The 25711-nt window shown below is 37.9% G+C and overlaps 1 protein-coding gene and 1 long non-coding RNA gene across 3 annotated transcripts in view; both read left to right on the top strand.

Annotated features, from left to right (window-relative positions):
* The window catches only part of CCNI (cyclin I), a 38780-nt gene extending 14417 nt beyond the window's left edge, over positions 1-24363 (top strand). For both annotated transcript variants that reach the window (XM_061420561.1, XM_061420562.1), the window contains 5 exons: positions 11093-11221; positions 13993-14067; positions 14218-14358; positions 14914-15144; positions 22816-24363. In XM_061420561.1, coding sequence (XP_061276545.1) covers positions 11093-11221; positions 13993-14067; positions 14218-14358; positions 14914-15144; positions 22816-23259 — 1020 coding nt within the window. In that variant the 3' untranslated portion in view covers positions 23260-24363. The remainder of the gene's footprint in view (positions 1-11092; positions 11222-13992; positions 14068-14217; positions 14359-14913; positions 15145-22815) is intronic.
* Positions 1-25711, top strand: part of LOC133249741 (uncharacterized) — a 271661-nt gene that overhangs the window by 243811 nt on the left and 2139 nt on the right. Inside the window, exon 2 of the long non-coding RNA XR_009737078.1 lies at positions 24197-25162. This is a non-coding gene — a long non-coding RNA (uncharacterized LOC133249741). The remainder of the gene's footprint in view (positions 1-24196; positions 25163-25711) is intronic.

Below are 25711 nucleotides of genomic sequence, written 5' to 3'. Positions count from 1 at the left end.
TAAACAGCCCTGACATACCCCTTTTCCTATTTGGAGCCAGTCTGTTGTTCCATGTCCAGTTCTAACTGTTGCTCCCTTACCTGCATATAGGTTTCTCAAGAGGCAGGTCAGGTGGTCTGGTATTCCCATCTCTTTCAGAATTTTCCACAGTTTATTGTGATCCACAATAACAGTCAAAGGCTTTGGCATAGTCAATAAAGCAGAAATAGATGTTTTTCTGGAACTCTTGCTTTTTCGATGATCCAGCAGATATTGGCAATTTGATCTCTGGTTCCTCTGCCTTTATCTAAAACCAGCTTGAATATCTGGAAGTTTATGGTTCACGTATTGTTATATCCTGGCTTGGAGAATTTTGAGCATTACTTTGCTAGCGTGTGAGATGAGTGCAGTTGTGCAGTAGCTTGAGCATTCTTTAGCATTGCCTTTCTTAGGGATTGGAATGAAAACTGACCTTTTCTAGTCCTGTGGCCACTGCTGAGTTTTCCAAATTTGCTGGCATATTGAGTGCAGCACTTTCACAGCATCATTTTTTAGGATTTGAAATAGCTCAACTGGAATTCCATCACCTCCACTAGCTTTGTTTGTAGTGATGCTTCCTAAGGCCCACTTGACTTCACATTGCAGGATGTCTGGCTCTAATATATTAACTTTGTCATTTTTGAACCATCTGTAGATTTGGTAAATAAATACATCTGTTTTGCCCCTAGGTTGGTTTTTTTCTTTTCCTTAAGTAAACAGTTTTCTTAAAGTATATATAGATCATAGAGTGTACAACTCATAAATTTTCACAAAATGACACTAACCACATTACCAGCACCTTCAGAAGCTCTTCTTATGTCTTATATTTACCATCATCTATCTTTTCCCCACAAAGAAACATTAGCCTATATATATCAGAGATTAGTCTTTCTTTGTTTTGAATTATATTTATATATGGAATAATAAAATATGTCCTGGGCTGCTTTGCTCAGCATTATTATTTATTTTATTTTTTTTGTTGTAACATCTCATCATAGGGATTCATTTATCCATTCTTCTATTGATGGTCATTAGAGTCTTTTTGTGTATGTCTTTTGGTGAACATACTTGTACATTGCTGTTGAGTATGTTCTTAGAAGTGGAAATGCTAGAACCTAGAATATGTGTATTCTCAGGTTTAGCAGATACCACCAATTGTATTACTTACCCCAGTCGTTATACCACTTTTACACCCCATTTTTTTCTTTTTACTCTTACAGCAGAGTATGAAAGTCCCAGGTTGCCCTGTATCCTTGTGAACCTTGATATTGTCTTTTTCATTTTAATTATTCTCTCGTGAGTGTGTTAATAGTGTCACATTGGGTTTTATTTTGCATTTCCTGGGTAGCTAATGAAATTCAGCTTTTCATGTGCTAATTGGCCATTGACTATCTTTTTTGGTGAAATGTGTGTTCACATCTTTCACCTGGGTTCTGTTGATTTCCTTTTTAAATTGTTAGAAGTTTTTTGTTTTGCAGGCTCTGTGTATTATACATATCTTCAGCTCTGTGTATGTTGACTTTTGATAAATAGAAGATCTTAATTTTTAATGACCAAATATCAGAAATTTTTTCCTTTTTGCTTAGTCCTTTTAAAGAAATGTTTGCCTCACCCAAAGTAGTAAATTTTTTTTTCCCTTTGTGATATGATGTGAAGTAGGAGTCAAAAATAATTTTTCTCCATTTAGAAAACCAGTACTATTGATTAGAAATACAGTTTGTGCCACTGCTCCATAATGTATTTTTGTTATTAATGACGTGACTGCTGTATATGAGTAAATACATTTGTGGGTCAGTTTCTTGCCTCTCTTCATTGATCTCTTCACTTCTCTTAAATACCACACTGCCTCAGTTATTGTAGCATAATAATGTCTTTGGTGGCATATACTTTTTTTTTTTTTCCTTAACAGTTGTCTTGGCTGTTTAAAGCCCTTTGCTCTTCTGTATGTATCAATACTTTTAATACACTTGCCAGTTTTCAAAAAACAAAAAAATTGTGGGGTTTTGGTTTTACTGAATCTGTAGATTGATTTGGGGAAGAATGAACATGTTTATGAGTCTTCTAATCCATGAACATAGAGTATTTCTCCATTTTTCTTTAAAGATGGTCTTCAGTTTCTTTTAATAATGTTTGATAATTTAGGTTTATTCCTGGGTATTTGAGACTTGTTGAGGCTATTACAAATGGTATCATTTTAAATTTTTTATGTGCTTGCTTCTGTATGCTGGTGGATTTTTATATAGACCGTACTAAATTAACTAACTTAGTAGTTTGCAGAGTCTCTAGGATTTTCTGTCTAGTATACTCTGTCATGTCAAATGTGAATAATCGTGGTTTTATTTCGTTCTTTCCAGTCCTTACAACTTTCTTTTTTTCGTGTTTGTCAGAATTAGCTAGGGTTTCCAGAATACTGCTGAAGTCTCCATTTGAGGAGAAAGCTTTCAATGTTTTACCATTAACTCTACTAGTTGCTATATATTTTTTAATCTTTATCAGACTAAGAAATTCCTTTCTCTGCCTTAGTTTGCTTGGAGTTTTTTTTATGAATAAGTGTTGAATTTTTATACATCATTGGATTTTATTAACATTTTGGCTAGGAGTCTTCCATCTAAGGTCATGGGTAAGATTGGTTTGTAATGCCTTTATTAGATTTTCATGATAAAGTTATGCTGGCTTTGTAAAATGAGTTGGGAATTATTCCTGCTTTTTTTCCCCCAGTGCTCTCCATTTGTTTAAATTGATACTATTTCTTTCTTAAATGTTGGATGGTTTCACTTCAAAGCCCCTGGGGCCTAGAGATTTATTTGTGGGTAAAACATTTACTAATTAATATCTTTGGTAAGTATGAGGCTAATCGGATCTTCATTTAAATGTTGTCTCAGTTTTGGTGAATTGTGTTTTTTAAGGAATTCATTTCATCTAAAGTTTCAAATTATTTGTATAAAGTTATTCAGAGTATTCTCTCTTTAACATTCCCTTTTTTATTCCTTAGTTGGCATGTGGTTTTTCTTGATCACTCTTTCTAGAGGTCTGTCAGTCTTGCAGTTCTGTTGATTTTTCCCTATTGTACATTCTTTTTTTTTTTTTTTTTTTTTAAGTTTTGCTCTTTTTCCATTATTTTTACTTTTTTTGTATAGTTTTCTGTTCTTTATCTTGAGATATAGATGCTTTATCTCAAGAGAAATGTTTTCTTTTTTAATTCATTTAGTGCTATAAAGCATCGCTGTCTACTCTTACTGAGTTTGTTGTTAGATTTCATATTAGGTTCTTAATTTGAGTTGTTACATGTCTCAGTTCTAAAATTTCCCTTTTGGATTTTTTATAGATTTCATTTCTTTAGTGAACGTTTTCATCTTCTCATCTGTCTTCCTTCCTCTCTGTGTATCAAGTCCTTTTCTGATAATGCAAAGACCAAGATCTTTGTTGTCCCCCTTTTTTTTCTCCCTTGTTTTTGATTACTTGGTTCTTTGTCTTGTCATGCCTGGTTATTTTTGATTGGTTGCTGAACATCATGAGAAATTGTAGAGGCTCTAGATGTTTTTTTTTTTCTGCAGGAGGGTTCAATCTTCCCAGTGCTGGGCAAACTGAAGAAGAAGCTTGAATCCATTGAAGGACTGTGCTGATGGGAGGCTGGGTTGCTGTTGAGTATGGCTTCATCTATTTCTGGTTGTCTCCAACTTCTAGAGAGTAGCCAAGGATTCCAGCGGAGAGCTTGGAGTGTTTACTAGTGCCCTTATTCCTGGAAGGGTGCTACATTCTTCCCTGAGCTCATTCTTACTTTTCAGAGACTTTCTGCTTAGCCACTTAGAGCCTTGTCCTTCCCAACTTCAGAATTTCATTCAGAAGATTAATTAAGAGGAAAATCAGCTGAGTGTCACATTCAGATTTCTGACCCTCCCTCTTCCCGCTAGGTTCTTGGCTCTTCAAGTCACCAAATTTTGACTCTTGCCTTTTAAGACTCCCCAAAACCTTGTTGGTTTCTTTGCTCATACTTTACAGCTCTAGCCATACTCACAAGATGGGCAGATGCCTGAAAGGAGAAGCTATGCAGAGTGTTGACTCATCTCTAATTGTTGCCTCCTCTCTGGAATCTCGGCTCCTCAAGGCCTGGCTGTCCTAGCAGTTCTGATGCCTTTCTGTCAGTGTTAGTGGCCTTTTTAGCTGTTCTCAACTAGAGTGTAGGTTTGCTGCTCCCTACTCAGTCATAGCCAAAAGCAGTAAGGTGATTTTTTTAAAAGGTATTGAACAGTCGTGACAGGAGATGATGTGGGAGCACAGGAAAGTACTTAGCCCAATTTGAGTAATCAGGAAAAGTGTCTGGTAGGAAGTGATGGTTGAAAAAGCTCTTAAAGGATAAATAAAAAAGCAAGTAAAAGAGCAAGAAGTGTGTTTCAACCAGAGGGAGCAGTGATATAAAATACCATTACAGGAGTAAGGAAGAAACCCTAGATAGACGTACTGCTCTTGCGCATTTTAAGGCAGAAAGGGATGGAAGGTGAGTGAGGCTGGAGAGGTAGGTCATAGAGGGATTTGCATGCCCTGCCTGGGGGATTATACTTCATCTTTTAGGTAATGGTGAACCTTTTAGAGTTTAAAGCTAGACAGAATTTGTGTTTTAATAATCAGAATAGCAGAAAGCTCTGTGTTTTACCATGTTGAATCAAACCATTATAAATTCTCTTTGGGATTAGTTGTTCAACAACTATACTGAATTCTCTTAACCCTATTTGAGCAATCCATATAAGAGAAAACAGATCTCTTGATTAGGAAATATGAGTGAGTCTTTGCAAACTGATCTTTTGTGGGAGTTTTTTGGTTTCTGTTAGTTTTGGCTAGTAATGATAATACTAGCCATGCAAGAATGCTTTCTTGGCTCCATTCTCAGATTTTTTAATACAAAGTATGTTAAAGTCCAAAGAGTGTCATGTTTTCTTTCATAATTATTTGCATTATAATTGGTTTGAAAGAACTATTTATAAGTAACATTTTGTAAATTTGTTTCTTCTGGCATCACAAACCACTGGGTATTTGTAGAGGAAGGAAAGGACAAAACTAACGTTTAACTGCTGTTTGCATTCTCTGTGTTTCACACAAGTTAAATCACTTAGTTGTAATATGTAAATCTCTATTTAGCTATGTTCTCGTGTGTTCTACCTCTCCTTACAGCACATTATGTCCTCCTCCTGTGAGACTTCTTACATGTGTTATTTGTTAACAAATAACATGATGTCAAACACGGATAGTCACATTATGTGACTATCTGTAAACATAATGTCAAACACAGATAGTCACATTATGTAATGTAATCTGTTATTTAGGGATTTTTCCCCCCTATATCCGACCTGAAGGTATTGAATTAATGCTGTTTTTGCTCCTTATTGCTCTTCTAGATCACTATTCTTTCACTTCCCTAAAAGCCTACCCACTTTCATCAGATTGTATCACCATCTGCCTCTCCTTGTATTAATTTATTTCATTTTCATTGAATTGTTCGGATGGCTTAATTAACATTGCAATTTTTTTTTTTTGCATTTTTAAATAAAAGCTCCCCTTTGTAGAAATTTAATTTCTCTTGAATGTTTAATTATCTCCATCTAAAAGTTTTGTGGCTGCTTCAGTTGGTTCCCAGGGACCTGTGGGGCTCCTGGTCCAGCTCCTAAAAGTAACACCTCACGGCTCTGTGGAAAATGGAATATTTTAAAACCAGTACCGAGGGACTAGCTGTAGGGCTGTGTCTACTTCTCCCACCTCTAGAGAAGCCATAGATCCAGACAGTATTTTGCTGACTTTTTCAGACTCCTTCTGTGAGAGTGAGGATCCAACTGCTGGCTTTAATATCCTGGCTTTAATAACCTAACTCCAGGTTCCTCTGTCAAGTTGGAAAGTAGTCTCTTTAGGACGTTATTTTCCTGTAACCCGGTATACCCCAAGCATTTCAAGCCCACAACTTCAGTCCCATGAGCAGCTTTATGTTTCTTTTTGATTCATTGAATTGTATCACTAGTTGTTAGAGTATCCATTCTAGCGGTCTTTTCCATTCACCTTGATTTTTATTTGCAAATCTGAGGAGCTTAACACTAGGTTATTGTGTTGACATTAGTCCTGTTGACATTAGTTGACTCCAGGTTGACATCAGTCCTGTCCTTCAGAGTAAAGTTCACAGGTTTAAAATACTTAGTTCTTTTCCTTGCCTTGTGAGTGATCACCCCCTGCCCTCACTCTTAAGACACAAGGTAGTTGCTGTCTTCTCTTAGAGCCTTTTGTCCTGCACCCACACTGGGCCAGGCGCCCTTCCAGTGTCCCCCCTCACCCTGTGCATACCTCTGTTCTCACGTTACCGTATTTTATTAATGATTTCTGATTGTTTGCCTCATCATGAGGCTTTGCTTTAAAGTTCAAACAGGGAGATTGTCATTCTTCATTGTATTCCCATGGCCTGTTGTATGATCCACACTTAATGTTCATTATTATGAACTGAGTTAAATGTCTTGAGTATCAGATGTTTTCAAATTATTGTTCATAGTCTTAACACCACTTTGGTGGTGAGATATTAATATAAAAGGTTGTAAACCATCTTTGTCTCATTTTCTTGTCAGTATTTCTTGTGTAGTATTCTAGAGTCAGTTTTTATATAACAAAAGGAATTGACCAGGAGGCAAATATATATGGCAGCTAACCATCATAAATGCCAGTGATAACTGAGTTTAGAGCTAAATATAAAAATTATGTATGTGTGATTAGTTGGTTTGGCCACAAAGAAATACTTTACTTTTGGGGTCAAAGCTGAAAATTGACAGAGGAGTTGGAATAAAGGAAACTGGCCAGTGCACTATCAGAGGTTACAAGGAGCACCTGGCACTGTTCTTGCAACACTAAAGAAAACCAAGAGGAAGGAGAGAAGGAATTCTAGCTGAAGTGCCTATTTGAGGAGATCCACTGTCAAGATGTACAGCCTTTCATACTTTAATAACTCTTAATGCATCTCTCTGTGATAGAGGAATTAATTTCATAAAGTTGACTCTGAGTGATCAGGAAAAAGGTTTAAGCTGTGGTCTCTGTGCTTTCTGAGGAATGAGATGAATAATATAAAGAGATTTCCATCCAAAATGGTTATGATGGTGAATCCTGCAGTGCTTAGGTTAAACATTTACTTGTTTGGAACCTTCACTTACTGAAAATGGTCTTTTCCACTAATCACGGAGCCATTTCTGTACTTTTGTGTGTTTACCTGACAGCAATACTTACCCACTCCAGTGTTCTTGCCTGGAGGATCCCAGGGACGGCGGAGCCTGGTGGCTGCCGTCTGTGGGGTCGCACAGAGTCGGACACGACGGACGCAACTTAGCAGCAGCAGCAGTACTTACGTATATCTGTTCTATTTATTAGTAGTAAATTAAGTATTACTAGGTTTGTTTTGTTTTTATGGTTCCTATAAAACTGAAGAGTAAATAAATATTGCTTTAAAGTATGTACCTTTTGAAAATTAAGCCTGAATCCAAAACTTAAAAATAATATGTAGGAAGATTAAAATGATAATAGTGTTTGTATAGTAATCTCTAATGATAAATTCAGATTCATTTCCCCTTCAGTATCCTTTCATCTTTAAATGTATATTCATCTTTTGTCCCTGGTATCTTTCATTTATTCCTGTTGACTTTAGTTTTGTTTTTAATGGACTATCAATCTGTTATCATGGCCCATTTAAGATAGTTTAATGTCTGTTTGCTGCCTTAGAAAGAAATTCTCTTATTCTTACTAAATTTTCTTATTCTCAGGAATTGAGAAAACTTAATTCCAAAATTACTATAGTTTGTAACAATGTTACCTAAACTTTAAAACCTTAATTTGATTATATAGATTTGTGGTGTGATGACATCGTGAAAATTTTATTTAATAAATAAGAGAATACTGGATATTGATTTCTATTAAATGCTGTAACTAGTACACTGCAGTTCAAAACAATCAATTCTTAGGTGATCAGCCTTCTTTATGGTCCTACTCTTATATTCATATATGACCATTGGAAAAACCTTAGCTTTGACTTTATGGACCTTTGTTGGCAAAATAATGTCTCTGCTTTTGAAGATGCTATCTAAGTTAGTCATAGCTTTTCTTCCAAGGAGCAAGCGTCTTTTAATTTCATGGCTGCAGTCACCATCTGCAGTGATTTTGCAGCCCAAGAAAATAGTCTGTCATTGTTTTCATTGTTTCCCCATCTATTTGCCATGAAGTGATGAATCCGGGTACCATAATCTTAGTTTGTTGAATGTTGAGTTTTAAGCCAACTTTTTCACTCTCCTCTTTCACTTTCATCAAGAGGCTCTTCACTTCCTCTTTGCTTTCTGCCATTAGGGTGGTGTCTTCTGCATATCTGAGGTTATTGATATTTCTCCTGGCAGTTTGGATTCCAGCTTGTGCTTTATCCAGCCTGGCATTTCGCATGATGTACTCTGCATATAAGTTAAATAAACAGGGTGACGGTAGCCTTGACGTTCTCCTTTCCCAATTTGGAACCGTTGTTCCATATCCGGTTCTAAGTGCTGCTTCTTGACCTGCATACATGTTTCTCAGGAGGGGTATAAGGTGGTCTGGTATTCCTATCTCTTTAAGAATTTTCCACAGTTTGTTGTGATCCACACAGTCAAAGACTTTGGCATATTCAATGAAGCAAAAGTTAGGTATTCTGGAATTCTCTTGCTTTTTCTATGATCCAGTGGATGTTAGCAATTTGATCTCTGATTCCTCTGCCATTTTTAAATCCAGCTTGAACATCTGGAACTTCTCAGTTCACATACTGTTGAAGCCTAGCTTGGAGAATTTTGAGCATTACTTTGATAGCATGTGAAATGAGTGCAATTGTGCAGTAGTTTGAACATTCTTTGGCATTGCCTTTGGGATTGGAGTGAAAACTGACCTTTTCCAGTCCTGTGGCCACTGCTGAGTTTTCAAATTTGCTGGCATATCGAGTGCAGCACTTTCACAGCATCATCTTTTCAGATTTGAAATGGCTCAGCTGGAATTCCATCACCTCCACTAGCTTTGTTCATAGTGATGGTTCCTAAGGCCCACTTGACTTCACCTTCCAGGATGTCTGGCCCTAGGTCAGTGATCACACCATCATCATTATCTGGGTCGTGAAGATCTTTTTTGTACAGTTCTTCTGTGTATTCTTGCCACCTCTTCTTAATATCTTCTGCTTCTGTTAGGTCCATACCATTTCTGTCCTTTATTTTGCTCATCTCTATAGACTTGTGTACTCTGGACATTACATATAAACATGATCATATAATACATGGTCTGTTGTGACTGTCTTCTTTCACTTAACATATTGTTTTCAAGGGTCTTCCATGTTATGGCATGACTGTACTTCATTCTGTTTTTTAAAAAAATACATTTATTTATTTAATTTGACTGCTCCAGGTCTTAGTTGTAGCATGTGAGATCTTAGTTGCAGCATGTGGGATCTAGTTCCCTAACCAGGAATTGAACTTGGGCTCTTGCACTGGGAGCTCAACGTTTTAGCCACTGGACTACCAGGAAAATCCCAGCACTTCATTCTTTTTTGTTGATGAATAAATTTCATAGTATGGATATATCACACTTTATTTATATCCATTTATCAGTTGATGGGCATTTGGGTTGTTTCTGCCTCTTAACTATTATGAATAGTTACTGTTGTAAACGTTAGTGTACAAATACTTGTGAACATTAGTGTACAAATACTTGTTTGAATACTTGTTTTAAAATCTTTTTTGTATATGCCTAGGAGTGGAATTCCTGGGTCATATGATAATTCTGTGTTTAAACTTCTGAGGAGCTGCTAGATTGTTTTCTGAAGTAACCGTACCATCTTTCGTTCTTAGTAGGTGAATGAATGAGGATTCTAATTTCTCCGTATCCTTGCCAGAATTTGTTGTTACTAATTTTTTTTATTGTAGTCATTTTTGTGGGTGAGAGGAGATACTGCCTTTTGATTTTGATTTGCATTTCCCTGGTATGTAATAATGTTGAGCATCTTTTCAAGTGCTCATTGGCGACTTGTGTATTTTCTTTGGAGAAATATCTATTTAGACCCTTTGCTCATTTTAAAATTTGGTTTCTGTCTCTGTTAAACTCTCAGGAGTCTTTGCATATTCTAGATATAAGTACCTAATTAGATATATGATTTACAAACATTTTCTTCATTTTGTGAGGAACCATTTCACTCTTCCCATCGTTTACATGTTGTTTGCTTTTGAAAAGCTGAAGATAAAATAAAGATATTTGCTTTGTTATGACTCTGATAGTAACTAAGTCAACTTTGTACTCCATAGCCAAGTTACACGAGTTTTATATTTTCTATAGTTATACTGGAATGACTTAAATGATAGATTGAGAAAAGAAGTACTTGGGACATTTTTAATTCTCTGATTTCACATTAAAAAAGAGCAATGCTTCATTTACTTTAAAAACTGTGTGAATGACTCAGTTATTTATTTACCAAAGTAGCAGAAGGGTATATATTTGTAAAGTAATTTAAAGTGAGCTGTATCACCCGAAAGTTGATACCCTTTTTTAGCTGATTGAGATATTGATTACTGTGTTATATCAGCATAGGGTTCTTAACTGGGGCCAGTTGTGCTCACCAGGCGACATTTGGAAATGTCTGGAGATATGTAGGTTGTTCTGCTGGAGAAGTATCTAGCATCTACGTAGCTTCGCTGGTGGCTCAGAATCCACCTGCAATGCAGGAGACCTGGGTTGGGAAGATCCCCTGGAGGAGGGCATGGCAACCCACTCCAGTATTCTTGCTTGGAGAATCCCATGGACAGAGGAGCCTGGCTGGCTACAGTCCACAGGGTCACAAAGAGTCAGACACGACTGAGCGACTAAGCACAGCACAGCAACTAATACATAAGGTTTTATCTTCCTTTATCTCAAGTTTGTTAGATTTTGAATAAACTTAGAAACATTTTCTAACATGTAAACACATATTCCATAGCATTTGCTAACCTTTTATAAGTGAGAATTGCAAATATATCTTGATGATAACTTGAAACTTATTCTCTTTTATTTTTTAATTGTTCCCTTATAGAATGTTTCTCCATCGCAGAGAGATGAAGTGATTCAGTGGCTGGCCAAACTCAAGTACCAATTCAACCTTTACCCAGAAACATTTGCTCTGGCTAGCAGTCTTTTGGACAGGTTCTTAGCTACTGTAAAGGTAAATATTCTAGAATATACTTACATACAACTTCTGTTTTAATGGTTTATATGCCGCACCAGGGGCAATTAGTAGAATATTCTACAAGGTGGAAAGGAATGGAAAACCTTCTTAAAGATAAGATATATATCTGTAAGAAGACATGATGTCTTCTATTATTGCTTTAAGTCTTCAGAAATGTTTCCGATTATATTCTGTAAGTATTCATAGCTTATACTTAACCAATGAAATTTATGTCTTTCTTTTATAGCATTGGTAGAAAGTTTAGTCATCTTTTTAACACCTTGAATACTAGTTGTGAATAGTGAATCAGACTAGAAAAGTATAATAAGCCTATTGCATATTTTTCTGTCACTACTTATTTATTGAATCTCTTTTTTGTAGTTTTCTGAACAGCATATAAGTACTTTCTAGCAGCATACATTTGGAGTATAACAAGATGAAAACTGAACTGTTTTACATAACTTTGGTGTTTTTTTGTTCAGTGGCAGTATTACAAATAAGTTTTATGTTATCCCTATTGGTATATCATTGGTTATATGATGTGAAGTCAGTCATGGAGGCCCTTAGCAGATCTAAAGCAGAAAGTCAACATTTATTCAATAGCAAGACATGAAACAAAAAAGCAATTCAGTTATCGTTTGTATCCCTAGGAATATATATATGTTGCAGGAACTATGAGTTCAGTGCTGAGGGTACTGTATTTTTTGTTATTTGGTATAACAAATAGAAGCCAAAGAATTATGGAATGGAAGAATTTGGATGGCCACTCAGTTACCTTTTTATGTTTCAGACCTCTACTTTTGAGAGACTTAAATTATGATGATCCTAATTGCCTGAAGTCTGGGTTAACTGAGATGCCAACAGTTATTTCAGCATCAAGTCCTCCTCCCCTCTCCCTGTTCCCCTGCTGTAGCTAAGCTCCCTTTCACAGAGAAAGATACCATGGGGCCTGATGTTACTAGCATCAGATGCTTACTTAGAGATGGCTAATCTATATTGAAACAATTAATTTAAAATGTATTCATAGTTTAAAGGTGCTTAAAGCAGACCATAAAAAGATTGCAACAAGAATGGAGCCTCAAGTCTAGCTGTGCAGAAAAAGGTGCTATGAACTTTAAGAGTACGGACCTTGAACCTTATCCCAGACCTACTAAATCTGAATCTCTAGTAGGTGAAATCTGAACATTTTTATTTAAATAAAGAAACTACATAGATGATTCTGATGTACATCCAGGATTGAAAATTACTGTCTGTTTAAACAAAAAAAACCCCACATATTTGCTGTTGGGGTTCTTTACAGTACTAAGTTTACTCTTGGTGCCCTTGTTTTGGGGATTTCATTGCCTACCCAGAGTTGCTAACTGTTGGACTGTCTGTAATGAACTCTGATTTCCTCAAGGATATGGAGTTGATACGTTGTTACACAGGGAGAAATAAGAGAACCTGAAAAACTGTCAGAGCCACAAGATCTGACTTCACTTTCTGGATCACTTGTGGTATCTCTGTTAACCTCTGAGACTGTTTTCTCATCTGTAAAGCAAGATATAATATTTATGGCAATGTTTTCTAAACATAATATTCTGATTAATATTAATGATTACTTTAAAATATTGATAGAATTGAACTGGCTTTTATTTCTCATATGGGCTTCCTTGGTAGTTCAAATGGTGAAGAATCTGCTTGCAATGCAGGAGACCTGGGTTCGATCCCAGGTCGGGAAGATGCCATAGAGAAGGGAATGGCAACCCACTCCAGTATTCTTCCCTGGAGAATTCCATGGACAGAGGGTCCTGGTGGACTACAGTCCATGGGGTGCAAAGAGTCAGACATGACTGAGCAACCAACCCTTTATTTCTTATACAGGAAGAGGGATGGAAGATTCCTAGACTGTATGCTACTTCCATTGAGGCATTGGTTATTGACTGGCCTATTTATTAAATAATTAATCAAGGCTAAACTATCATGATTATTCATTTGGCCACACCATATAGCTGTGGGATCTTAGTAACCCAACCAGGGATTGAACCCAGGACACGGCAGTGAAGGCACCAAATCCTAATCACCGGACCTCCAGGGAAATCCCTGTCCTGATTATTTAAAACTGAATTGGCAGACTCTTACTCTACCAGTTGGGTAGAAAGTTATTATAGATACGGAAAACAGGCAAACTCGAGCCCTCCTAAGGGTGTCAAATCTAAGAAAGATTTTCCCCACCGTGATTGATTCTGTATATATTTAGGAGCCTTTCATTCTTATCATGGATTTGAATATATAATTTTTTGGGTGAACGTTTAATTAGAAAATTTGCTAGCATGTCACTTTGTAAAGTATGCAATATAATAGCCTTCATTTTATATTCCTTTCTTAATTCCCCTAACATCTTGTATGTTAATCTTAACTGATATGACAGATAAAATAAAACCAGCTTTAAAAATACACAAATATATTTTTAATTGGGGGAATTTTATAAGTAAAAAAATGTCTTCTAAAATCAAGCTCACCTCTGATGGATAGAAATTAGCTTTGGCTAACTAGCATTGGTTGAACTTGGAAGAGAATGATCTTAGTATTTCCGTAGAGTGTGTAATATGGCTGGGGTTATAAGTTATCTCTGATCCTAGAAAGCAGTGAATGAAAGCCAGATTAATTTGAATTCCACAGGGTTGTGTGCATACTTGCCTCGTCTGCATATCTAGTTTCCAAAAATAAACTCTTTTTAACTTTTTGACAAATCACTGAAGTTGTTTTTTCTCTCTTCCTTGTTTTAGGCCCACCCAAAATACCTGAGTTGTATTGCAATCAGCTGTTTTTTCCTGGCTGCCAAGACTGTTGAGGAAGACGAGGTAACTATTTTCAAGATTAGTCATGTCTCTTTGTTGAAAGTTTTATCCGTTTATTAGCTTGTTTTCTGTTTACCAAAACAAAAACTGAAAAAACGAGTTAATTTTTTTCTGTCCTGCCCTCCCTGCCTCCTCCCCTTTTGCTTTGTCTAGAGAATCCCAGTACTGAAGGTGTTGGCAAGAGACAGTTTCTGTGGCTGTTCTTCTTCTGAAATTCTGCGGATGGAGAGAATTATTCTGGATAAGTTGAATTGGGATCTTCACACAGCCACACCATTGGATTTTCTTCACATTGTAAATTCACCTGAAGTCTTTCAATTTCCTACTTGAGTATATAGTCCTGTTTTAGTAACTTGAAAAGTAGATTGCCCACTCTTTTTGCGGGGACGGGGAGCTGCACTGAGTCTTTGTTGTTGCTTCAGCTTTTCTCTAGTTTTGGGGAGCAGGGGCTGTAGAGCGTGTGGGCTCAGTAGTTGTGGCTCCTGGACTCTAGAGCACAGGCTCAGTAGTTCTGCTGCACGGGCTTAGTTGCTTTTACAGCATGTGGGATCTTCCCAGAGATCAAACCCATGTCTCCTGTATTGGCAGGCAGATACTTTACCCCTGAGTCACCAGCGAAGTCCTTTTTTTTGTTGTTCTGATTTTTAGGAAAAGGAAAATTACTGCAGTTAGCCAAGGAAAAAGTAGAAATTAAGATATATGTCAAATCACTGAAGCTAAAATTGCAAACTTAGAAATTGAGTAATACCTGAGATTACATGAACTTCTGTACATAGCTTATCTAGACATTTAAGTAACTAGAATGATGTTCTTGTGATTTAATTTTAATTTTTTTTTTTTTTTTTTTAGTTCCATGCCATTGCAGTGTCAACTAGGCCTCAGTTACTTTTTAGTTTGCCCAGTCTGAGCCCATCTCAACATTTGGCATTCCTTACCAAGCAATTACTTCACTGTATGGCCTGCAGCCAACTTCTGCAGTTCAAAGGATCCATGCTTGCCCTGGCGATGGTTAGTCTGGAAATGGAGAAACTCATTCCTGATTGGCTTCCTCTTACAATTGAACTGCTTCAGAAAGCACAGGTAGGTGTCAGTCTAATTAAATGGCATTCATTTGTCTCTTACTGGGAAAATAGGGTTAGCAGATAGTTATAAAAGTAAGATATTTTTAATCTTGTAATGGCAGCTTATTTTTAAGGGCAGACGAAGTATTATTACACACTTTAAATGTATAGGTTAGACGTCTTTTTTTCTCTTTTAAAGCCTAGACAGTATTTTCTCGATTCTTTTCATCCCTCCTCTAGGTGGTGGTGGTTGTTTAGTCACTAAGTCATGTCCAACTTCTTTGCAACCCCATGGATTGCAGCACTAGGCTTTCCTGTCCTTCACTATCTCCTGGAGTTTGCTCAGAATTCATGTCCACTGAGTCGGTGATGCTGTCTAACCATCTAACCTTCTAGGTTGCTGAAAATCTTAATCTTAAAAGATAACTAAGATTCTTGCTAATATAGTCTCCATTGATTTTGTATGAAGAACCTTACTACCTATTAGGCTTCATTACAGTACTTCTGTAGTTAACTCATTTTTTTTAAAAGATAAGGCAAAAACATAAACCACAAGAAGTTGCTTTTTAGACAAGCAGATAATTTATTGTTGGCTAGAGAAGGAAGTATTTGGCAAATAGAAAGTATATTCCTGAAGTTCCAGGACTTTCTGAAGTAGTTGCCTAAGGTTGGTGAGTAGCTTTATCTGCAAATTGATATAAAATGTTTGAGGTTGGTTGAATTTTTATCAACTATCTCTATAAAAACTAAAAATTTAGTGGAGAAAATTCTCATTCAAATGAAAATTTGAAATTCAAATGAAAAGTTAATAATGGTTACTCTGTTAGCAACTATTTGGAGAGGATCCTTACTGGTTCTGTTCATGGCATTAAATGGAACCTACGAGTTTAGATCTGCTGCAAACCATACCCCTTAGCCAAATGAGTCCCTAATAAGACTTTTGAGCCTACTTTCCCTTTTATATGTCCCTGTTTGTTCTCATTTGGCAATAGTTATTCTGATTTGTTTTATTAAATTTTATTTAGAGAAGAGACTGCTAAATTCTGAGCATAAAAACATTATGTAATATAAAAACCAACTTCAGCAAACAGCTGCAATCTTTGAGTTGATAAAACTTATTAAAGAATTCTATAAAATAAAAATGAGAATAATACTTGAATTTGGTATTTTGTAAGACAGTAACAGTTGATAGATACAAGCTGTAAAAGCTAACAGACCAAAAAAAAGTTAGCAGACTTATAAAATATACTTTAGGGCAGCCTCTCAGCTCTGAGAATTTCATGCTTTAGTTTGTGAGCAGAGAAGGGCTATCTTTTCATAAAAAGAATGATGATAATAGAGCAATATATCAACTAGAGCTCTATTCCTCTTAGCTGTGTTTTATTCTGCTTTAGCATAGCCCAGCTTGTTCTCCTTCCCTGCGACCCATGATATTAGTGTAATACAGGCTGTTTCTCCATACACAAGGAGATACCTTCTTTTACTTGCATTTGTTACATTGAAATAATTGAGAAATGTTTTTTTCTATTGAAATAATGCTATAATGAAAATAAACCCTGGGAGATAGTTGCTAGTTAGTGAGAATTTTTAGAAAGTAACATCAAAAACTACCACTTAAGGGAATAGTGTGACACAGAGCACTTATTTTGCCTACCTTGAGTGTTGGAAAAGGAAGTTGAATGTTAATCATTTACATTAGACTCTGGAAGTGGGGGAAGGGACATTAAGAGAACCTCCTACATTTTTCATCTTTATTGGAATGAAGGACATAGCTCTAAATGCCTCCATGACTTTGTTTCTGTGCCTGTTTCCAAGTTAGTGCAGAGAAAATTTGCTATGTGAAGAGTTACTAGCAGTGAGAAAGGACAAGCTTTGAACCGTAAATAAGAATATTGTAAATAACATGTATATTCTGTAGCTTTGATGGCTTGTTCTTTGCTGAAGAACATTAGAGAATATGCTTATTCTCTATTGTAAGTCTTCTGGTGCTAAAAGAAAGTGTTCACCAAAACTGTTCTCCCCAGGTATTATTATAAGCTTGGAATTTGAAGGAACCTTCTTAAAAATCAGATTATTCAAACTCTTTATTTTATAGCTGCAGGGCAGAGAACTTGGGATTTTCTCAGAGACACACAAAACTTGGTAGTAAAGAAAACTAGAAAAACCCCAGTGCTTTATCTATACCATAAAAATCTTGAAGATTGTAGTCCAGTGGTTTTCAGTGTTTTCTTTAGAAATAGAACTCTTCCTCACCCGCCTCCCCCCAAATCTTGTACACGCACAATTCCCAAATCCTAAATAGTAAAGTATTACTTTGTAATATGTGTTTGGGGCAGAAGCCTATCAGATGCAGTCCTATTCAACATGGCCTCTTCTCTTTCATAAGCTGTTTGGACATAGTTTGAAAACCACTGTTCCATTGTCTTATATATGTATATAGTTATGTTACATTTATTGAGAAATCTATGGTCAAGGTATTGGGGATACAGTGATTCCAAAAAAAGTCTCTGCTCCATGTAGTAGTCAAGTTATAATGAGGAAGACAGTTAAAAACACACATAAGATCACAAAACTTCAGAGAGTTTGAGACTTGGTCTTAGCAATTCTCTGAAATCCTAGTGGCCCAAATCTGTGCTTAGTCGCTCAGTTGTCTCCAACTCTTTGCAACCACATGGACTGTAGCCCGCCAGGCTCCTCTGTCCATGGGATTCTCCAGGCAAGACTACTGGAGTGGGTAGCCATTGCCTTCCCCAGGCCCAAATATGAGTGGCTCCTTATTCTTTAAGACAGTTATTTTTGCTAAGTTCATCTCTGTTCACATAGGAACACTAAGTCTAGTATCTTTGTAATTAGACCTGTGACAAAGCCATAGTAATATCAGATACTCCTCCTGGATTTCTAGTTGTTGTATAGGAAGTTCTTGCATCAGATTGCTAAGATGGTACCGACATTACTTCTGACATGTTTCCCAGTGTCGTGGTTTGAGAGGACTGCTATTGGTCCATCACAGGCGTCCATGCTGTGAGGGGCCCCATTGTCAGCAGCTCTGCCTGTGTTCCCTCTGAACTTCAGACAAAGTACAGGGAGTGTTTCCTGGTTTGAAAGGCAAGCCTTCTCTTGTCTTTTCTAGTCCCCTCACCCACTGTACTGCCACATCACCACCCCTCTTACCTCTTATGCTACCTTTTGGTCATCATTTTGAGCTGGCCAACCCTCTTTCTTCTTACTCCTCTCATTGCTCTGTTTCTGTGGCTGTACTCATGTTCTCCTCTGATTGATGCCATCTGCCTTGATAATCTCAGGATGTTAAATCTCCCCAGATGAGCTTGGTGGTCTTCCTGTCCCTAAAGCGATAAAGCATCTGCCTGCAATGCAGGAGACCCGGGTTTGATCCCTGGGTTGGGAAGATCCCCTGGAGAAGGAAATGGCAACCCAATCCAGTATTCTTGCCTGGAGAATCCCATGGACAGAGGAGCCAGGCGGGCTACAGTCCACAGGGTCGCAGAGTCAGACACGACTGAGCGACTTCACTTAACTTTAACTTCCTGTCCCTAACCAAGGTCCCTAGTCAAAGTATAAGTTTACCTCTGTGGTGTAGTGTTAAGAGTATGGAGTTCAAGAAGCAGGCCCTCCCCACCAGGTCTTCTAGTCCTTCCTGAAGGTGCCTCGAGTCTGACTCCTTATGGCACTAGTGTTTTCAGGGCTTTGGGTCCATCTGAATCAGTTACATAATGCTATTCCGATCCCCCTTTCCCATCAGTAACCTGTTCGGCTGTCTGCTCTGTAAATGTTCAAGGCTATTTGCCTTACCTCCTTGGTAAGCTGAATTACAGTTCTGTTTGTTTTTCTAGCAAGGGATACTTGAAAATAGTTACCCTTGAGGGAGATGGTCGTCCTAAAAAATAACAATAAATGTTCTCTTGACACTCTGCAACTAGAACATGTTCATTTTAAATCATTCTATGTTAGAGAACTTGTCTGGTGTCTAAAGTTGCAGTAATTCCAGTATATATGCTTATTTTGTTTCTTCCACTGTATCTTAGCAAGGGCCATATTTTATTTTCTTAGAACAAACTCAGGTTGCAATAGAAGGAATTTATGTTGATGAATTACTTTGGACAGAGGATTTAATTTGGGTAGACCATCATTAGATGGTCTGTGTGTGCTTGCATGCTCCGTTGTGTTCAACGCTTTCTGACCCCTGGATATAGCCTGCCAGGCTCCTCTGTCCATGGAACTTTCAGGGCAGTACTGAAGCTGGGTGCCGTTTCCTACTCCAAGGGATCTTCCGGACCCAGGGATCACACCCGCCTCTTGCGTTTCCTGCATTGGCAGGCAGATTCTTTACCACTGCACCACCTTGCGAAGCTTCATTAGATGGTAGCAGTTTGTAAAACCTTCAGTGTCTTTCTAGCCCTGTTTTCTGCCAGTCCTCACATTTACTTACTACTTCCACAGAGAAAGTTTTTAGTGACACAGTCTTCTTTTTACTTGAAAAACATGTTTTTCTTCAGGCTTCTTCTGTGATACTATGCCCAGTGACTAAGGCATTAGAATATTTGTGATATTTTTACTTTTCTCGGCCATTAGTGTCATTCATTTGTTGAAGAACAACATAATAAACTGGGTACTTACTTCTTAGACATAATTTTTTTTACACTGTAGTCTTCTTTCCGTGTCCCAATTCCTTTTTCTCTGTTACCTGTCTTTTGGAGGCTATTTGAAGAAGTGGGGTCCTGGCCTGGAGTACCAGGTGCCTTAAAGAACTCTGAAGCCCCATCCCTCTCCTGTGTGCTTTGTTCCACTGTCTTTGTTTTTTAATTTGGCTGCACTAGGTCTTATTTGCAGCATGTGGGATCTACTTCCTTCACCAGGGGTCAAACCCAGGCCTCCTGCACAGTCTTTTTAGCCATTGGACCACCAGGGAAGTCCCATTCCACTGTTTTTAGCATGGCTTAGCTTGTTTCACATCCCTGGGACATGATAAGCCTTAGCCTACAGTTATAATCTTGAAAGTTATTATATAACTTTTTTTGTTTTAAGAGAAAATAAATTCTAATACTAGTTAATAATATCTTGCCTGTTAGGGTGTTAGCTAGAGCCTTTCAAACTAGGGGAAAAAAATTGGTGAACAAAATACATATGAAAAATGGTCATTTTCATATGTAGTTTCTGGTAATTTCAGACACTGTTACATTTGTACATGATGACTAACACTAGCCTCTCATCTTTGTATACTTTCCTGGGTAATAGGTAATGAGTTTATTTTAATGCATTGTATGATTATTTAAAAAATTTTTGGCCACACCACCCTGTAGCATGTGGGACCTTAGTTCCCCAACCAGGGACTGAACTGTCACCCCCTGCATTGGAAGGTGGAGTTTTAACACTAGACTGCAGGGGAAGTTCCAGCAAGGAGTATATTTAGAGATAAAAAGTTTTGTCACCAAATATGTTCTTGCAGAGCATGTTATTTTCCTTTATTTTCTCTGTGGTGTTGCAAAGTCATACTGTGTGCTACAGGGTTTTTTAGGTATGAATAAGAATTGGTTGAGAAATGTCCAAAGATACCTATAGAATACATCAGCCTGAAAGTGATCGCTGGTAGTTAGTCAAGATAGACTTCCTGGAGGTGGTGGCAGTTAGCCAGACCTGGAAGGAATACATAATACAGTTTCAAAAGGGTAAAGTAAGAAAGGGCAAAATTTGTGCAGAGTAGAGAGCATGTTTGTTTGAAAGGAATACAGAGCACAAATTGGGATATGTTAGGAGGAAATACAGAGAAGGCAATGGCAACCCACTCCAGTACTCTTTTGCCTGGAAAATCCCATGGACAGAGGAGCCTGGTAGGCTGCAGTCCATGGGGTCGCAAAGAGTGGGACACAACTGAGTGACTTCACTTTTACTTTTCACTTTCATGCACTGGAGAAGGAAATGGCAACCCACTCCAGTGTTCTTGGCTGGAGAATCCCAGGGACGGCGGAGCCTGGTGGGCTGTTGTCTATGGGGTCACACAGAGTTGGACACGACTGAAGCGACTTAGCAGCAGCAGCAAGAGGAAATAAGACTGGAAAGGCTTCCCAGGTGGCACAGTGGTAAAGAATATGCCTGCCAATGCAGGAGACTCAGGTTCGATCCCTGAGTCAGGAAGATACCCTGGAAAAGAAAATGGCAACCCACTCCAGTATTCTTGCCTGAAAAGTTCTGTGGACAGAGGCCTGGGGGCTATAGCCCATGGAGTTGCAAAGAGTTGGACATGACTGAGCACACAGCTCACACAAGACAGGAAAAGAAGGTTGGGTCAGATTGTGGAGAGCCTTCTTAATTCCGAACTAAAGAAGTAGATTATTTCTGGTAGGCATTTGGGGTGCTGAGGAATTAAATAGAGGAATTAATTTAAATTTGTGTTGTATAGGAATTTTGACTAAGGCTATAATTGTAGGGAAAGTAAGGCAGAAAGAGACTAATTAATTTAATTAGACTCTATCACAAGATTTTGAAGGCCTTCCATGTAGTCATTGGTGCTAGAAACTTAAATAAAAATCAATATGATACAATGGCTACCTCTTGGGATCTTATAGTCTGTAGTAGAAAAGTGTAAATGGTTAAATAGATTATTCTAACACAGTGTGGTAAGTATGATAACAGCTTGATACAAAAACGGATGATCCTGGGGTTTGGGGTTTGGGAGGGATAAGGGAAGTCAGGGGTGGCTTCAAAAAGGACTGATACCTGAATTATTCTGAAGGATAAGAAGGAGTTGAATTATCCTGAAGGATAAGGAGTTAGTGAAACTTCCTCATTAAACAAAAATCTTAGCAAAAATGTTTTTTGCTAGTGCTGTCAAGCCTGCTATTTGCTACAGAAATACAACTTGTGAAAGGTTTTCATTTACTCTGTTTAAAAAAAAAAAGTTGTTCAAAAATTCTTAGACAGCCTTCCCCATCCCTTATTTAAATTTTTTCTTGCCTCTGGCTGCTTCTCTAAATTCTTAATGGATTTTGTTTATCTATACATTGAATGTTAGTCACTTAATTGTGACTGACTCTTTGCAACCACATGAACTGTAGCCTACCAGGCTCCTCTGTCCATGGGATTCTCCAGGCAAGAATACTGGAGTGGGTTGCCATTTCCTTCTCCAGGGGATCTTGAACCTGGGTCTTCTGCATTCCAGACAGATTGTTTGCTGTTAGAGCCGAAAGCATGTGTATGTATGTGTGTGTGTCTGTGTATATAGATACACACACATATATAATATGTATCTTTATAATATATATATATATAAGGGAGTATATATATTAATATCTAATCATCTGTATTTTGGTCTTCACTAAAGACGTTGGAGGAGGCAAAGAGGGTGAGGTGAAAGGCCTTCTGGACAGGGGAGATAGCCTGAACAAAAAGCAGATGTTAGATATGTATCAGTGAAAAAAGAATAATTTCTACTTTCATGAAGATGTCCAGCATATAATTGCAAATAGAGAATTCAAGTTCCAAAGTGGTTTATATTATAAATACAGATCTGGACACACATTCTAAAAATGATGGGTTAGGCTGGAGGAATTAGATGAGTTGGAGGTAAAAGATGTGAGGAGAGAAGCCTTGGGGGACGGGGCATGAGGAGAAAAAGTGGCTAGCAGAAAGGACAGAGCCACCTCCACTGATTATTTTTCTTTCTCGCCTGGCTCAGATGGATAGCTCCCAGCTGATCCACTGTCGGGAGCTTGTGGCACATCACCTTTCTACTCTGCAGTCTTCCCTGCCTCTAAATTCCGTTTATGTCTACCGTCCCCTCAAGCACACCCTGGTGACCTGTGACAGAGGAGTGTTCAGATTACACCCCTCCTCTGTCCCAGGCCCAGACTTCTCCAAGGACAACAGCAAACCAGAAGTGCCAGTCAGAGGTCCAGCAGCCTTCTGCCACCATCTCCCAGCTGCCAATGGGTGCAAGTATGCCTCTGCCAAACGCAAAGTGGAGGAAATGGAAGTGGACGACTTCTACGATGGGATCAAACGGCTCTATAACGAAGATAACGCTTCCGAAAGTGTGGGTTCTGTGTGTGGCACTGATTTATCACGGCAAGAGGGACAGGCTTCTCCTTGTCCACCTCTGCAGCCTGTTTCTGTCATGTAGCTGCAAGAGTTACCTTCAAGTGCAAACTAAGGTAGACGACTCGGGATGGGAGCATGGAAAACCAGGATAGGCTACGTAAGGTATATATCTTTTCAGGCTGATTTGAAATGAGCCAGAGGAAAAAACCCAGTTGATTTGTATGACTAATTATAATTCAACAATATTTAAGCACTTAAAGACCAAAAAAAAAAGTCTAAAGATCAAAAAAAATTTTAGTAAAAAATTCCTTTGTAGTATTTGTCAGTTCTACCCTTTTCTCTGCTAAAATGTAACGTGTAGATTGCCTTGTGTCAGAAACTCACATTCAGTGTTTTTTTTTAAATTCCAAAATTCCTAGCTAGCAAACCTTGTCCCAGAATCCTGATTTAATTTTCTTCTTGCTTTTGCTTGCTTCTTTGAATACTAAATGAATTTTATGCATGTTGATCTATGGCCTGTTGATGAGGAAACCCTCAAAGTTTATTTTTAGCAATCTAGTGAACAAATTATTTCAGTGTGACAGCCATGTTTAATCCATGATTCAAATACAAATTAATCTGGAAAAGGTACTTCAAAATTGCCCCATACGAATCAGGTGGTAAAAAGGACCCCTGTTACCATTGTTGATTTTTGTCTCCTTTCAATTTCTAGAGTTTGAAAATAAAATTATTTTCAGTTTTTGTTTATCTTAAATTGAAGCTTAAAAGTGGCACGTGATTAAGACACTCTTGGGTTTGTTGAAAGGATTTTTGACATTTGTATAAAAATTTGTGATAAAGACTATATCGAGGTGCTCACTAAAGAAACGTAACAGCTAAAGTTAGGTTTTTTAAACTGCTCAGTTCACTCATTTATAATCAGCAGGAGAGACTCTCTAGATGTTGGGGCAGCTCTGTGATTGGGATCTGTAACATGTATTAACTGAATTCAGTACCCTAGTTTTATGTTAAGCCATTAGGATTTTTCTTGATCAGTTAATCCCCCTGCCTCCCCAACCTACCTGTATTTCTCTTAATGACTTCTGGATTCTGAGCTCCCTGTGCAGTCTGAAGAAGGTATTGCAGTCAGAACCATGTACTGATGATAAAAGCCACTGGTAGCAATAAATGTTGTCCTTAACCTTTTTATCTTTTTTTTCTGCTTGTGAAGAGGTACAAATTCTTGATTGGTTAAGCACTGCTATTTCAACTATAAAAGATGATAAAAATACTAATATGCTTGCGGAAAATAAAACATAAAGGGGGGAATTAAATGTGACTGAGTTTAGGGTTTGACATTATTTTTCCTTCCTTATATTTTCTAACTGGTGGGCTGTGACCTTCCAAACAATAAATTCTTAGCTTAAGGAACTGTGAGGGCAGGCATTTCCCTTGTCTTGATAACCTGTCATTTTTAACCCACTGATTTTGCTCTGGTTTAGCAGACCACAAGTATTCTCCAGTCTGCATTTGACTTTTAAATTCTTGTGGTAGGGTTGGCTACCTGCTACAGTCCAATCAAGGGGGAAATGTCTCCTGACATCGAAGTACAAGGGAGTGAATAGGACAAGGTTCAGCTTCTGACATATCAAATATAAAGCTTTCCAATATCATGAAGTTTTGTTGAACATGTAACTGTAACTTCTAAAGACTCAAATTATTGAAATTAGTCTATAAGCTCTTAACAGGAGAATGTCTCGTAAGCCTATTAGTATTTTGAGGTTTGGCCACTAGATGGTGCTTTTAGAAAAACCATCTTTTTAAGTTTCAGGAGAAACTGGGCTTACTGTGACGGAATGAGCAGTTTAAGCCCTCACCTCTTGTTGCTAAACATCAGCATCATGTGCAGCTGTAAGTTCACGTCACTTAAGCCATGGGAGGCCTGTGCACGTGGGACTGATGGGAAATTACCAAGATCTGCCATGCTGGGACTTAGATGTGGCTAAGTATGTCTCAACACAACAAAAACATTCTAAAAATTAAAGATCCTAATGTTTGGTTAAGTTGTTTGGTCCTGCACCCTAGAAATACGTTTGGGAATACTTGAAAATAGCCAAGTCCCAAAAGCTTGCTGCTTTTATTTTCAGTTGGATTTGACCGATCATAGGACAGAAGGCGATGGCGACCCACTCCAGTACTCTTGCCTGGAAAATCCCATGGATGGAGGAGCCTGGTAGGCTGTAGTCCGTGAGGTTGCGAAGAGTGGGAAACGACTTAGCCACTTCACTTTCACTTTTCACTTTCATGCATTGGAGAAGGAAATGGCAACCCACTCCAGTGTTCTTGCCTGGAGAATCCCAGGGACTGAGGAGTCTGGTAGGCTGCCGTCTATGGGGTCGCAGAGTTGGACACAACTGAAGCGACTTAGCTTAGCAGTAGGACAGAAGATGGAAGTATAGGCTTAAACGTGGTAAAGCTAGGAACAAGGAGTTAAACTGACAGCTTCCCCTCACCGTATTAAGAAGTTTACAGACCTTCCTCTATTTACAACAGAG

Source organism: Bos javanicus, chromosome 6, assembly GCF_032452875.1.
Source record: "Bos javanicus breed banteng chromosome 6, ARS-OSU_banteng_1.0, whole genome shotgun sequence".
In the NCBI taxonomy this organism is placed as follows: domain Eukaryota; kingdom Metazoa; phylum Chordata; class Mammalia; order Artiodactyla; family Bovidae; genus Bos; species Bos javanicus.
Note: the sequence above shows the minus strand (reverse complement) of the source record. Positions and strands in the feature narration are given on the sequence as shown.